The sequence below is a fragment of the Sebastes umbrosus genome, chromosome 14 (genome assembly GCF_015220745.1).
Source record: "Sebastes umbrosus isolate fSebUmb1 chromosome 14, fSebUmb1.pri, whole genome shotgun sequence".
Taxonomy (NCBI): Eukaryota; Metazoa; Chordata; class Actinopteri; order Perciformes; family Sebastidae; genus Sebastes; species Sebastes umbrosus.
The window spans coordinates 1,013,857-1,027,500 of NC_051282.1; the positions used below are offsets into that span (position 1 = coordinate 1,013,857).

Sequence of the window (13,644 nt, forward strand, 5' to 3'; positions counted from 1 at the left end):
TTTATGATCTACGTGGAGTACTGTAGGTTAGATTCACCCCCACAAAAAAAATTTTTTGGTGAAAAACGGGTCAGTTACGTTACGTTACTGCTTCCGGTTCTTGGATCACCGGCCGGTCTGTCTGTCGATACGGTATTAAAAAAAGTCTCATAACACAATTTAAGTTACATCTTTACAAAACATTTGCTTGGTCATCAGATAAGAGCTAGCTAGCGTTTGTTATTGTTAGCTAATCCTCCACCAAAGCTAATATTAGCATAAAAATCTTCATGTTTAACATAATAATTTGTTTAAAACTTGAAATGTACAATATGCGTCTAATATTGCAAACAATAAAGCCGATGTTATGTCTGGTTTTGGAAAAATAACGTTTACGCTCAGCAAAAAGGAATTATTTTCCATAATGTTAAGCTTAATACTTATGCAAACTCTTTATTGATGCACATTTTTCTCCCACAGTGCAATACAAAAAGGAGATGGAGGTGGTACTTGCATCTGCAAAAAAAATCAATAAAATGACTAAAGTGGTGAGACGGCTCCAGAAAGATCTTAAATAAAAAAACAAAAACAAAAAAATTAAATAACCAACCATTTTGCTTTTGTGTTGAATTATCAGACATAAAGTCTCAGTCTGATTTAGGCACTTTATCATTTCCTGATAATATAAAATGGCAAATTTGGGACGCAGTAAGTGACTAATGTAATTCTAATCTAAATAAAAGTAAATACAAATCTTAATTTAAATACACTTTTGACGTATCTCTCTGGCATTCCTACCATTGTTTTCCTTTTCCTGGCAGAAATGGCTTTCCATAAAAGAGAGCATTTCCACATTGGAATAATACAACATGTTTTATTAGAAAAATGTTTATACAAGACTGATATCCACAGTCACATCTCTGTACAAAACATAAAACTAGTATGTCCCAGTCCTCGAAGCCATCACTCATTCCACCAACGGATTAAAAAAAAACAGTATTTGACAATCTAATCCCCCACCCCATGTTGTCAACACTTAGACCTGCAGTAGCTCTTCTGTGTGAAGTGATGACATATTGAGAAGAACAGAGGAGAGAATATAATCATATTCCTTAGCGGCCGTATGCAATGTACCAAAGTGACTACCCAGTTTAACAAGTTCAAGGATCCTGACATAAAGTTAACAAGAGAAAAGGCAGATCCATCAGGTCCCATTTAAAGGACCAGCCTAGGTTCCAGCAGGGAGTCCCACCGTTCTGTCACCTGAGGAAGGAAGTGAAGACGTTATTTTAACCAGGTGGTTATACACTAGAGAAAACATTCTTAATTCATATTGTATTCCATTGCTGCCAGTAGATCCACCTAAATCCTCCACCCTGGTCCTTTAAGAAGTACTGTTTAATAAAATAGTAGCTAACTTTCTAAGACTTACCCGAGAGCCTCTGGTCACTGCGTACTCCACGCTCTCCGAGCCATCTGGGTTCTGATAGACCAGGTCAAACTTACCAGGCTCAACAGGAGCTGAGGGAGAAGCAGTAAGTTATGAGGAGTCACAAATGCAATGAACACGTTGGAAAAATCCATTATTTTTAAAATGAGGACGTCTTTTCCCTAACCTATAACAACCACGGTAGGCCTACAGTGATGCTAACACTACTTCTTTTGCTAGATGCTGGGCCGAGTTTTGGAAGGAAAACCAATCTTTTGAATATTTATTTTAACTTTGAATTAGGCATTTTAAAATATGATTAATATTGTGTCAGTGGTGAAATGATCCCTACCTTGACAGGTATTGAGTAGTTCCAGCTCAATCTGTTTGGTTGTTAGGTCAAAGGTCACAATCTTTCCCTCCTAAAATGTAGAGCAGCATGGTTGGTCAGCGGTGTGAACATTTACTGTAAGATTCATTATGACCATCATTTATCACTCACCTTATAGTCTGAGACCTCTGGTGTGTAGTTCTCAGTCAGCTCCAGTAACTGTACACACACACACACACACACACACACACACACACACACACACACACACACACACACACACACACACACACACACACACACACACACACACACACACACACTGAGTGATTTAATACCACTGCTGCTTTTTTGAATATGGTTGATTACTGCCTGTGACTGCATTAAATGTGAAAAGAATAATTCACATTGAAACAGCATTAGACCTTCTGGTAAGGCTGTAGGTAACGATTATTGCAGCACAGGTTTTTGTTTTTTTTGTGATCAAATTTTTATTGATTTTAAAGATATGCTTTGGAAAATATTAACAAAATTACATTATTTAAAACAAAACCTTAATTGATTTGTTTTTAATAAATAGTAATAGTACTACTACTAATAATAATTAATACATAATAATTCATATTTTCAGCATTGATTAAGACCCGGTCACACCAGGAAGCGGCACAGCAAAATACAAAAGTGTGATTTAAGAGGCGCTGGATACACGACATAACAGATATCATCAATACCAGTATATCACAAATATACTGTACATATACATGTATATATAAAGCTGATTGTGATTGATAGAGATGTTGAACAAACGGGGGGAAGCTGTACGGTCTGGGATGGACTTTGGAACATTGGAAGCAGAGCTAACCAGGTTAGCATGTAGTCATGCAGATCCACTGGAATAAGAAGAAGTCTAGAGGAGGCTTACCTTGAAGGCAATCTTCTGCCCCACCTGAGGGGGGGCGGCGAGCAGCGGCATAGAGCTGTAGTCCTGTTTGGGAGCTCCTTCTGCTCCGTTCTACACACAACAACCCAACAGATCATTAGATTATTATTAATACCTTTTCATACACAGTATTTCTTAATGGACCGGTAACACAGTCACCATGGTTCCATGTATACAACAGATGGAACTGTAGTGCCAATAAGATTTCACATTTCAATAATGTAATTGTCTGTTTATTAAACCCCCCCCCCCCGAACTGTGCTCGTCCAATCCCAGTTTAGCAATTGAACTACGCACACCTGTTGAGCTTTGGATTTCTCCACATGCTGGAGCGGTGTGCCTCAGGTTGTAATAGCCAACCCGTTCTCACTCCCAACTCCTCAAATACCGCCGACTGGGCAGCGCCCCTCGATGCACAGAGGTACCCTTTAGCAACAGTACGTGATGAACCGGGCTTTCAACTTACTCCAATGTAAACCCATCTCCATCCACGGTGTTATTCGACGGTCAGAGCGGTGACGAAGTGTTAATAGTGTGAGTCAGTTCAGGGAGGGGGGGTGGATGGATGGGTCAAACAAACAAGACTTTGAACCATGAGACTGCTGTTCGTGTCCCGTGTGAAACTAAAAGGAACGTTGCCTTATTCTGTCACGTCAGTCTTTAGTCACGTGACTCGTTATCATCACGTGAGTCTCTAGTCAGTGAAGTTCACGTCAACCACGACCGTTTCCTGACCCTACCTCAGTGGTTGTGTTGCCTAAAATTAACTTCCTGTTAAAAACAGAAGTTTATTTTGAAAGGACATTATGCATGTAACAAACTCATATTGACACGCCGTCCCTGGTGCGTCTAAAAGTAACACTATAGGGGTTCCCCGTGCGTCGGTCTCCGATGACGCTGACCAAACGGCGGTATGTGACGAGTTGGGAGGGAGAATGTGTTGCAGGAGCAATGTGGCGTCTTTTAAAATAATTAAACAATGTTTGTCTGCTTCAACGTAAGCCGCACACATTAGCATGTCTAGCTAAATAGCTTACTAAGACTTTCAATGATAAATCTGTCACCATTAACATTATAAACTGGGGAACTTTAACACGTGTAGCAACAGTAACTAAGAGGGGCGGGGCTTAGGGAACAGACTAGTCTCACTTTCACTGAATTCCTTTAATCCTGGACTATTTGTTCTTACGGTAGACCCTCACAGTACCTCCATCCTGAGGAGACAGTTAAGCCGCATTCACACCAAAAGTGAAGTGAATTATCGCCTTTTTTTACTAGCGTGAGTTGGACCGCCGCTATCATTTGTATTTATTCGCTCTAGACGCGCCAGAGAGGAGGAGGAGCTCGTCTCCATAGATACCAACAACATTTCTTCCATCGACCATGGAAGAAATAACCGCTGTTGCTGCTTTGTACATGTTGGTGAAGTCCCAGATATGTCAGAAAACCAAACGCCATCGTGTCTGGGTTCGTAGCATCACCCGGCGGCGAGCTGTATTCTTTGCCAAATTTGCGTCTATTTGTCTCTTTGCATTGACTTTGGTAGTAATGGCGCAGCGCGAAAAGTTTGCTTGGTGAATGTACCGTTAGCGTGATAAATCAGTAAGGTTAAATAGTGAACTACGCAGGTATTGATGTGATAGTATGGTACAGGACAGACAGACCTGGAGGACGACTGACACGTTGCTCAGTGAGTCAGTGTGGCAGGACGGCTCCGTGGCTCCGTTACAGCTCAACTCAGAGCTGTCGCTGTGCCCTCTGATGCCCCCTCGACCTCCACCCCGTCCCCTCTCTCCAGGTCCGCCACGCCTGCTCTCTCCTCGGCTGCCGCCGCCTCTCCAAGACCACTGACCACCCGTACCGAGGCCCGGCTGCTGCATCGGCCGTCGGATCACCAGCTTGATCTCCTCCTCGCTGTCTGAGTCACAAGGTGTCGCAGTTTTATCGTGAGGGGGCACCGCTACGCTGGCGGCCCGTTTCTGTGCACCGTTTGTGGGCTGCAGGGCAGGAGGAGCCTGCTGAGGGTTAGAGTCAGCTCTTCTTCTTCCTTTGGGGGTTGTGGAGGTGGTTCTCAGCAGGCTCTTTACAGCGGTGGCCTCATCAGAGGAGCTCTCAGAAGAGGATGATGAAGGAGGCTGTGATTTTGTCTGGGTGGTGGTTGGAGGTGCCTTGGAAGCAGCAGCGGGGGTGGAGGAGGGCGTTCTGGATGCTGCTTTCTGGGCAGCTGGTTTTCTGGGAGCTTCATCCTCCTCACTGCTGCTGCTACTGGAGTCTGAGGAGAAGACACACGGGGGGGTTGCTGGTGCCACTGGGGGCTTCTTGGTGCTTTTAACTGGCTGGTCGGCACTAGCTGGGGGTTTTCTGGTAGAAGCAGCTGGTTTGGGGGTGACAGCTGCTTTGGGGGTGACAGCTGGTTTGGGGGTGACAGCTGGTTTGGGGGGGGCAGCTGGTTTTGGGGGGGCAGCTGGTTTCAGGGTGACAGTAGGGCCGTTTTCCTCGGCCTTCTTAATTTTCTTCTTCTTCTTCTTTACAGGAGACTTCTTGTTCCTCTCATCACCTGAAGCCTGCTTGGTATCCCTCTCCAGGAGCTCCTCGCTCTTTTTTTTCCTCTTTTTTTTCTTCCACTCCACGCTCTCTCCATTTTCCGCTGGCCCATCCTCCTCTGTGGGTCTCGGTCTCTTCCTGCAGGTTTCACTTGCTGTGTCTGGACAGCTGCTGAGGCCGTTCACCTGAGCCAGACAGTCCACCTTCACCCTGGTTACATTAACAGGAACATTTACAGAAATGTACTTTTGTGCCACCACAGATGAAAACATATCAATATCTACATTGACCATCAAAGTTTGTGACCTTCTTGACCTTGGAAGTAGTATTTGGCAAAGAAAAATCTTAACTTGAGCTCAACTTGCTAACCTTCTCCAGAGCTTTTAGAGCTTTACAGCAGCAGTAGGCAGATTGGAGCAAAAATGATAAAAAAAAAAAGTTATTTATATAAAACGGTCACTATATCGTGACAGTAGTGTATGAGACAGGTAATCTGAAAAAATCATGTTCCTCTGTCTCCTCCGGTGTCCTCCGATGCTCCTAACGGCATCTGCAAGATTTCACAGACCGGAGGGAAACAACCAATCAGAGCTGATCTGGAATCTGCTGTCTCTGATCAACTGTCAATCACTCACCAACTCAGATCAAACAGTCAAACTAAGCAGCGCTGATCAAATATGAATCAATATTCTGTTACTGTAATGCCTATTTCTCTCCTCAGATGTTCTCAGAAACATCTTGTAGTGAAAGTTTGGGACCCAGCAACCATGTTGAGATCTGTTGAGGAAATACCAAGCACCGCCCACCAGCCGGAGCACAGCCAATAGCAACACTCTCTCTCTGAAATGACCTGTGATTGGTCAAAGTCTCCCGTCAAGGCTAGATGTTCTAAAGCCTGAAAACAGAGACATGAGGAGGAGCAGAAGTCTAGTTTTCTCTCAGAACACTTGAATTACAATATGATGAAAGGTTATTATGGGATTTTAGCCCTATGATGCCAAAACATTCTGCCTACTGCGGCTTTAACCTGCTTACTGCAGCTTTAACCTGGCTGCTGCGGCTTTAACCCGTCTACTGCATCTTTAACCCATCTACTGCAGCTTTAACCTGCAGCTTTATCCGGCTACTGCAGCTTTAACCCGCCTACTGCAGCTGCGTTAGGCAGGTTAAAGCTGTAGTAGGCGGGTTAACCTTGCTCATGCAGCTTTAACCTGCCTACTGCAGCTTTATCCGGCTACTGCAGCTTTAACCCGCCTACTGCAGCTGCAGTAAGCAGGTTAAAGCTGCGTTAGGCGGGTTAAAGCTGCAGTAGGCAGGTTAAAGCTGCAGTAGCCGGGTTAAAGCTGCAATAGGCAGGTTAAAGCTGCAATAGGCAGGTTAAAGCTGCGGTAGGCGGGTTAACCTTGCTCATGCAGCTTTAACCTGGCTACTGCAGCTTTAACTCGGCTATTGCAGCTTTAACCTGGCATGGCTAATGCAGCTTTAACCTGGCATGGCTACTGCAGCTTTAACCTGCCTACTGCAGCTTTAACCTGGGTACTGCAGCTTTAACCCAGCTACTGCAGCTTTAACCCGCAACTTTAACCTGCCTACTGCAGCTTTAACCCGGCTCCTGGGCGGAGGTCTCTGGCTGAAGTAGAGAGGATGCTCCATGTTGGTGTTGGCCTGTTCCAGCTGATCTGAGACCTGCTCATCCTCACAGACCTACAGCCATGACCTCACGGTGCAGCTGATCTGAGACCTGCTCATCCTCACAGACCTACAGCCATGACCTCACGGTGCAGCTGATCTGAGACCTGCTCCACCTCACAGACCTACAGCCATGACCTCATGGTGCAGCCGGGTACATTATGACGAGAGAAGCACGCGCACCTCACGCTGTCGTTGTCTCGCACCACGTACACGCTCTCGGTGTGCAGCAGGTAGCAGTCGTCTATGAAGAGGCTGAGGATGCTCCTGCGGCTGAACCCGAACTTCTCTCTGATCACACTCTCCAGATCCGCCACCACGCGACACGTGTTCAGGTCCACGAGCAGCCAGCACTTCCGGGAGTCCACCACCGCGGGCGGCGGGTAGTCGAAGAGGACGCGCACGCGGATAGAGCTGTTACTGTGAGCAGCCATGACGGCTACAGAACCGGTACCACACCGAACCTCACTCCAAAACACCGCTCCGGTTCAACCGGAAACAGGAATAGTATTTCCCATCTGGATTTTCAGGATAAGAGTGTTAAATCCGTCCGTCCATAGGAACTCTGTTCACCCTGTGGAGAAGTTCATTAACACTATATTGATAAATTACAGCACACTTCAGTTACTGTATTGCCCCAAATTTATAAAAATCCTGATAGGCTATTAAAATGCCATATTCTGAAGTGCGGTGTATTATATATATTACATATGCATTATATTTATATTTGTTTGTAGTACATACATTTATAATAAGTACATCTAATTATCTGAGATCAATAGTTTTAGATGACTAGGTATATTTTTGTCCTTTTATTTATTTTTATTTTGTCCTTTCGAGCCTTTATTTTGAAGGACTGGACTACTATTTAACCGGAAGTTTCGGGTCTCCCGCTCTGAAGCAGCCAACTCTTTCACAACACCGCCCTCTGGTGGCCTGGTTTCTACCAGACTCCAGACTAAAGACTTCAGCACGCTGAGCGCAATGAATCACGGGAATTGTAGTTCATTAACGTCTTTTAGGAGGAAATCCTAAATGTTGTATTTTGTATTTTAACTGAGGCTTCTAACTAGTTTACTGTATTTATTGGTTTGAATTCATCTTTTATATCAAATATTTGACCCATTATTTCCCTTTCCGAACACGTTCAAGATCATTTGATGAGGATGACGTCACCGGTCAGCTGACCCAGGGTGGTGGTCATGATGTCATCTTTAGTAGCAATAAAGCGGAACCGAGCCGAACCGAGTCCAACTGCCGCTTGAACATTGGTCTGTTGGTGATACTGGCTGCTCTCCTCACATGGTTCTTCCTCTGGTGGGTGATAAGTAGTGCGATGTCCTTATTTTGGTAGTCTGTATATGTAGACCTTCTCTCAGACTACAGTCAGACACAAGGAGCCTTCACTCAGCTCAGGTACCGCTAGATTAACGTGTGTGGACGGGTTTAACCTGGAGACTAGTTCACACTATTTATTGGTTTAAATCATCCTATATATCGGGGCTGATGACGTCACCGGTCAGCTGACCCAGGGTGGAGGTCATGTGATTTCTGGTAGCAATAAAGCCGAGCCGAGCCGAGCCGAGTCTGTCGAACTCCCGCTTCAACATGAGTGTGTTGGTGTTACTGGCTGTTATCGTCTCTACAGGTAACGTTCTGATTCTTCTTATTCTTATACTTATGGTCTGTTTATATCTATACCTATATATGTGTAGATTTCTATCAGACTCCAGTCAGACAGATCGAGCCTTGACTTAGCTCAGGTAGCGTTGACTTCATGCTGTTAGTTTGATGTGTGGACGGGTTTAACCTTTGTAACGCTAGCAGTGGAGCTGAACACCGGGTTGTAACTGTAGCTGTAACTGAAGCCCGTGCAGGGCTCTGCGGTCCGCTGGAGGGGAAAGAAGCCTGGAGCTACGTGGAGGTGAGGGACGGGGCCCACATGTTCTGGTGGCTCTACTACACTGACAGCCAGTCTGCAGACTACCAGGACCTGCCTCTGGTCATGTGGTTGCAGGTAGGACACCACTGGCTCCACTCATTCCCGCTGTTTCTGCATGGTTTAACTGATTTGTTTCCCCCTACCTCCCAGGTTTCCGTGCATTACAATAATCAGTTTGCAGATACTGACCTGTATGAGGCGGGTAACTCTCTCTGTATTCCTGTCAGGCAGCTTAAAGCGAACACTGATTCTACACTTCAACATCAGTTCCTTAGTCCTGGGGACTGAAAGCTGCTGTATTGTTAGTTTGAGACAATAACCCTGATGACCTCTCAGCTGGGCTGGGAGACAACAACTCTTCTATATCAAAGCTTATGTTACAAACTGGGGGCTTGAGTTTGACCGACCAGGGAGGGGTCTAACTAGAGATGCTATTATTTTTTTGGGTGCCCATAACAGAGTCTTTTAATGTATCTCGGGTTCTGCTGCCTTGATTTCTTCTTATTGTCTGTCACAAGATCCCACAACTCTGTGGAAACGTGATACTAAAACACTGACTGGAGTAGCTATAAGTCTCTGCAAGTTGATTTCCATTACATAGTTAGGGCTGTCAATCCATTAAAATATTTAATCACGCATTTTTTATCTGTTCTAAATGTACCTTAAAGGGAGATTTGTCAAGTATTTAATACTCTTATCAACATGGGAGTGGAGAAATATGATGCTTTATGTAAATATATGTATATATTTATTATGTTAAATCAATTAACACAAAACAATGACACAGGTACTGCATTTAGCATAAAAAATATGCTCCAATCATAACATGGCAAACTGCAGCCCAACAGGCAACAACAGCTGTCAGTGTGCTGACTTGACTATGACTTGCCCCAAACTGCATGTGATTATCATAAAGTGGGCATGTCTGTAAAGGAGAGACTCGTGGGTACCCATAGAACCCATTTACATTCACTGATCTGGAGGTCAGAGGTCAAGGGACCCCTTTGAAAATGGACATGACTGTTTTTCCTTGCCAAAATTTAGCACATAATAACCTTTCAGCATATTGTAATTCAAGTGTTCTGAGAGAAAACTTGGCTGTTCATTCAACAGAGACAGCTGTCAATCACTCACCAACTCTGATCAAACAGTCAAACTAGGCAGCGCTGATCAAATATGAATCAATATTCTGTTACGTTAATGCCTATTTCTCTCCTCACATGTTCTCAGAATCATCTTGTAGTGTACTGTTAAGCTGTAAAATGAGAAAGTTTGTGACCTGGCAGCCATGTTGAGATCTGTTGAGGAAATACCAAGCACCGCCCAACAGCCAGAGCACACTGTGAAATCCTGCAGAAGCCATTAGGAGCACCGGAGAACGCAGAGGAACATGATGTTTTTCAGATTACCTGTCTCATGCACTACTGTAAAGATATAGTGACCATTTTATGAAAATAACTTTTTAAATCATACTTGCTCCAATCTACCTACTGCTGCTTTAAATGGATGTGACTTTTGCTGTGATAAATATCCTCTCTGCTGTTTAATGTTGGAGCATGATGAGGAAGTTTGCCCATGTGTCCTCAGGGTGGACCAGGAGGATCAGGAAGTGGCTTTGGGAACTTTGAGGAGATTGGACCGTTGAACAGGAACCTAGAACCCAGGAAGACGAGCTGGGTAAGAAGGTCGCGTTTAATGTTTTAAAGAGGACATGCTGCTCATTTCCAAGGTCATACTTGTATTTTAGATTTCTACTAGAATGTTTTTTCATGCTTTAATGTTTAAAAAACACATTATTATTCTCATCCTGTCTGTCTGAATATACCTGTATTCATCTCTCATTATCAGTATCATAAACGGGTGTTTGTCACTGAGATTATTTTCTGCAATAATCCAAAACTAAATGGAACAATCCCATTGGCTGTTAGTGGAGGGAACCAGGGAGATGATCACTTCCTGTTAGTGGATGTTAACCAGGGAGATGATCACTTCCTGTTAGTGAATGTTAACCAGGGAGATGATCACTTCCTGTTAGTGGATGTTAACCAGGGAGATGATCACTTCCTGTTAGCGGAGGTTAACCAGGATGATGATCACTTCCTGTTAGTGGAGGTTAACCAGGGAGATGATCACTTCCTGTTAGTGGAGGGAACCAGGGAGATGATCACTTCCTGTTAGTGGAGGGAATCAGGGAGATGATCACTTCCTGTTGGACTACAACAATACGTCATCCCTGCAGTACTCTATTCTAATGAGCTGCATGTGACATAGGAAGGGGAGCCAGATCTGATTGGCTGGTTGAATCACATGTTTTCTGATCTAGACAGCCCCAAGGCCTATGAAAAGGAGGTGTGGTCACGGGCGGACATGGGTCTTGAGGTACGGGGTGTAACACATGCGCAGTTTAACAGAAGCTGCGGTCGTGCGTTGCGATTGGCTCAATTTCGGCGAGAGCAGGCAGGATTTTACTGCGCATGTGTTATACCCCCGGAGATGTGACCCGTGACCCAGTCTCCTTTTTATATAGGCCTTGGACAGCCCATAATAAAGTGACTGGTTGTCTGGTTGGTAGGAACTCCAGATACCCAGATGGATGTAAACAAGCACTGAAAAAGGGAGTTTTTCATGACATGGCCTCTTTTAAAGTAATGGGCCTTTTGTTGGAGCAGCTGTTTGGTGATCAGGAAAACTGCTTTGGAGCACTGCAGAGCTGAACCATGTTGTACAGCTGTGACTGTGATTCAAATCAGTAGTCATTTCCTGCGTTGTGTGTTGCAATCCTTCCAGTTGTTGCTAGACTGAATGTCTGGAGGGATGCCTCCTATCCCCTCACCAACAGGCTATCCTAACCATGGATAGATCATAGATAATAGAACAAATAAATAATAAATTCTATCAAAATATTATTGACTTACTTTATGGTTTAATGGTGAGCAGTTTTTATAATACACTTCTTCTTTATCCTTACAACCAGGGGAGAGACCATGAGGATCGGGAGTACCTTTATTACAATAGAATACTCCCGCTGCCTGGCGACTCCTTTTAAACTACTCACTCATTTTATTTCATTTTTTTTATCCCTTTATCTTATATATATTTTTTAAGGTTTTATTATATTCATCTCACTTATTTTATGTGTTTTATTTTTCTAATCTTATTTCTTGCTTGGGATTTTAACCATTTTACTCTGGTTTTAAGCAAGGAACACTTTTAAAGGGCCCCACAAACCCATAAATCCCCTTGTGCCCGTGCTCCTCGGTGCACCCAGTTAGGATGCAGCGCCCCTGTCCTATCCTAACTCTAACCATCCCTACTAGCATGAACTATACCTTTTGTGTGTGTGTGTGTTGGCTCTTCCAGGTGCAAGCAGCCAGTGTGTTGTTTGTAGACAACCCTGTGGGTACTGGCTTCAGCTACACTGACCGGCCAGACAGCTATGCTACCAATGTGGCCACGGTGGCCTCTGACATGCTGGTGCTGCTCCAACACTTCTTTGCAGAGCGGTCAGAGTTCCAGGTACGTCACTGGAGCTTCATATTCTAATGTTACTCTACGAAGAAACGCTGGTCCCAAAGAACACGTTGGCTCTGCTTCATTCTATCATTATCTGGTCTAACACACCTCAAAGTGAAAACACTCAGAAGAGTTTGCATGCTCCAAACATGCTGATCAAAATTACCACTTTTTGGAGTTTGGTCTATCTGACTTAAATAGGACCATAATTTACTAAATGAACATCATGCTGTATTGAAGAAGACTTGAAACTAGAGATTGAGACCATAAACTCATGTTTACAATGTTTACTGAGGGAATAAATCAAGAGAGAAGTAGACTCATTTTCTCTCAGACGTCTATAGAACCAGAGGAGTTGCCCCCTGCTGGCTGCTAGAGAGGATGCAGGTTTAAGGCTCTTCAGTTTGCCTTCACGTCTCATAACCAGAGTTGCACACTGAATCTGAACAACAAACCTAGTTTTTAAAAGTGAATACAGCATTTAATAGTAAATGGTAAAATTCAGGACTAGAGCAGACTTGTAGTTACCAAAATGACCGTTTGTATATCAATGACTCACCCCGTGTTGCCTCGAATTCTTGAAGAAAACTGTGTTCTCTCACGCCTCCACAGTGAACGGAGAATCTAAGAACAGAGATTAGTCATGATGAATTGAAGTAAATGGGGGGGGCCGCGTTTAAATACAGCAAATTTATACCAAGCCATCCATTTTGACAACTGGTGCAGTATAATCCAAGTCTCATTGATCCAGTCGGATGCTCACTGCGTCCCAAACATATCTTCACTACAACCTGACTATTTAAAACACTTCTGCATAAACTGTTCCACGCTTCCACAGGCGCGCTTCTCATCTGTGCGAGTACCATCTATGCAGAAGTGTTTTAAATAGTAAGATTTTAGGGAAGATGCTCCCTTATTTGACTCACCGTGGAGGCATGTGAGAAACACAAAGTGTTCTTCAGGAGTTCAAGGTAACACAGGATGAGTAAAGTGAAACACAAATGGTCAATTTTGGGTGAAGTATTCCTTAAATGTCCATGTTCTTCTATTCATACTGCATCTTCTTAATGCTAGTCTTCAGTGTGATGAGCTTGGCTCTTTATTCTTCTATGTTTATTCAGAGCATCCTCTTCTACATCTTCTCTGAGTCGTATGGAGGGAAGATGGCAGCCGCTATCTCCTTAGAACTCACCAAGGTGAGTTCACAGCACAATGGGACTTTCCAACATCCCTTCAGCTCATGTGAGCTCACTGATGGTGGAAAGTCCCCATGTCAA

The 13,644-nt window shown here is 44.0% G+C and overlaps 2 protein-coding genes across 2 annotated transcripts in view; one reads left to right on the forward strand and one right to left on the reverse strand.

Moving 5' to 3' along the window:
* Window positions 1-829: 829 nt before the first annotated feature.
* coil (coilin p80) lies at window positions 830-7,488 on the reverse strand. The gene is made up of 7 exons (XM_037791238.1): window positions 7,096-7,488; window positions 4,344-5,433; window positions 2,662-2,751; window positions 1,911-1,958; window positions 1,761-1,830; window positions 1,412-1,500; window positions 830-1,242 (listed from the first exon to the last, which is right to left on the reverse strand). Exons 1-7 carry the CDS (start codon window positions 7,344-7,346, stop codon window positions 1,195-1,197), a joined length of 1,686 nt encoding a protein of 561 aa, XP_037647166.1. The 5' UTR covers window positions 7,347-7,488; the 3' UTR covers window positions 830-1,194.
* A 623-nt stretch (window positions 7,489-8,111) lies between these two features.
* Window positions 8,112-13,644, forward strand: part of scpep1 (serine carboxypeptidase 1) — a 20,302-nt gene continuing 14,769 nt past the window's right edge. Inside the window, exons 1-5 of the mRNA XM_037791252.1 lie at window positions 8,112-8,560; window positions 8,790-8,929; window positions 10,442-10,531; window positions 12,215-12,370; window positions 13,489-13,563. Coding sequence (XP_037647180.1) covers window positions 8,521-8,560; window positions 8,790-8,929; window positions 10,442-10,531; window positions 12,215-12,370; window positions 13,489-13,563 — 501 coding nt within the window. The 5' untranslated portion in view covers window positions 8,112-8,520. The remainder of the gene's footprint in view (window positions 8,561-8,789; window positions 8,930-10,441; window positions 10,532-12,214; window positions 12,371-13,488; window positions 13,564-13,644) is intronic.

Excerpts from the sequence above, each read along its gene's own strand:
- coil (XM_037791238.1), bottom strand. The coding sequence starts at position 7,346 with ATGGCTGCTCACAGTAACAGCTCTATCCGCGTGCGCGTCCTCTTCGAC. Across the intron at positions 5,434-7,095 it reads CGAGACAACGACAGCGTGAG|GGTGAAGGTGGACTGTCTGG; the intron begins GTGCGCGTGCTT and ends TAATGTAACCAG. Across the intron at positions 1,959-2,661 it reads GGCAGAAGATTGCCTTCAAG|TTACTGGAGCTGACTGAGAA; the intron begins GTAAGCCTCCTC and ends GTGTGTGTACAG.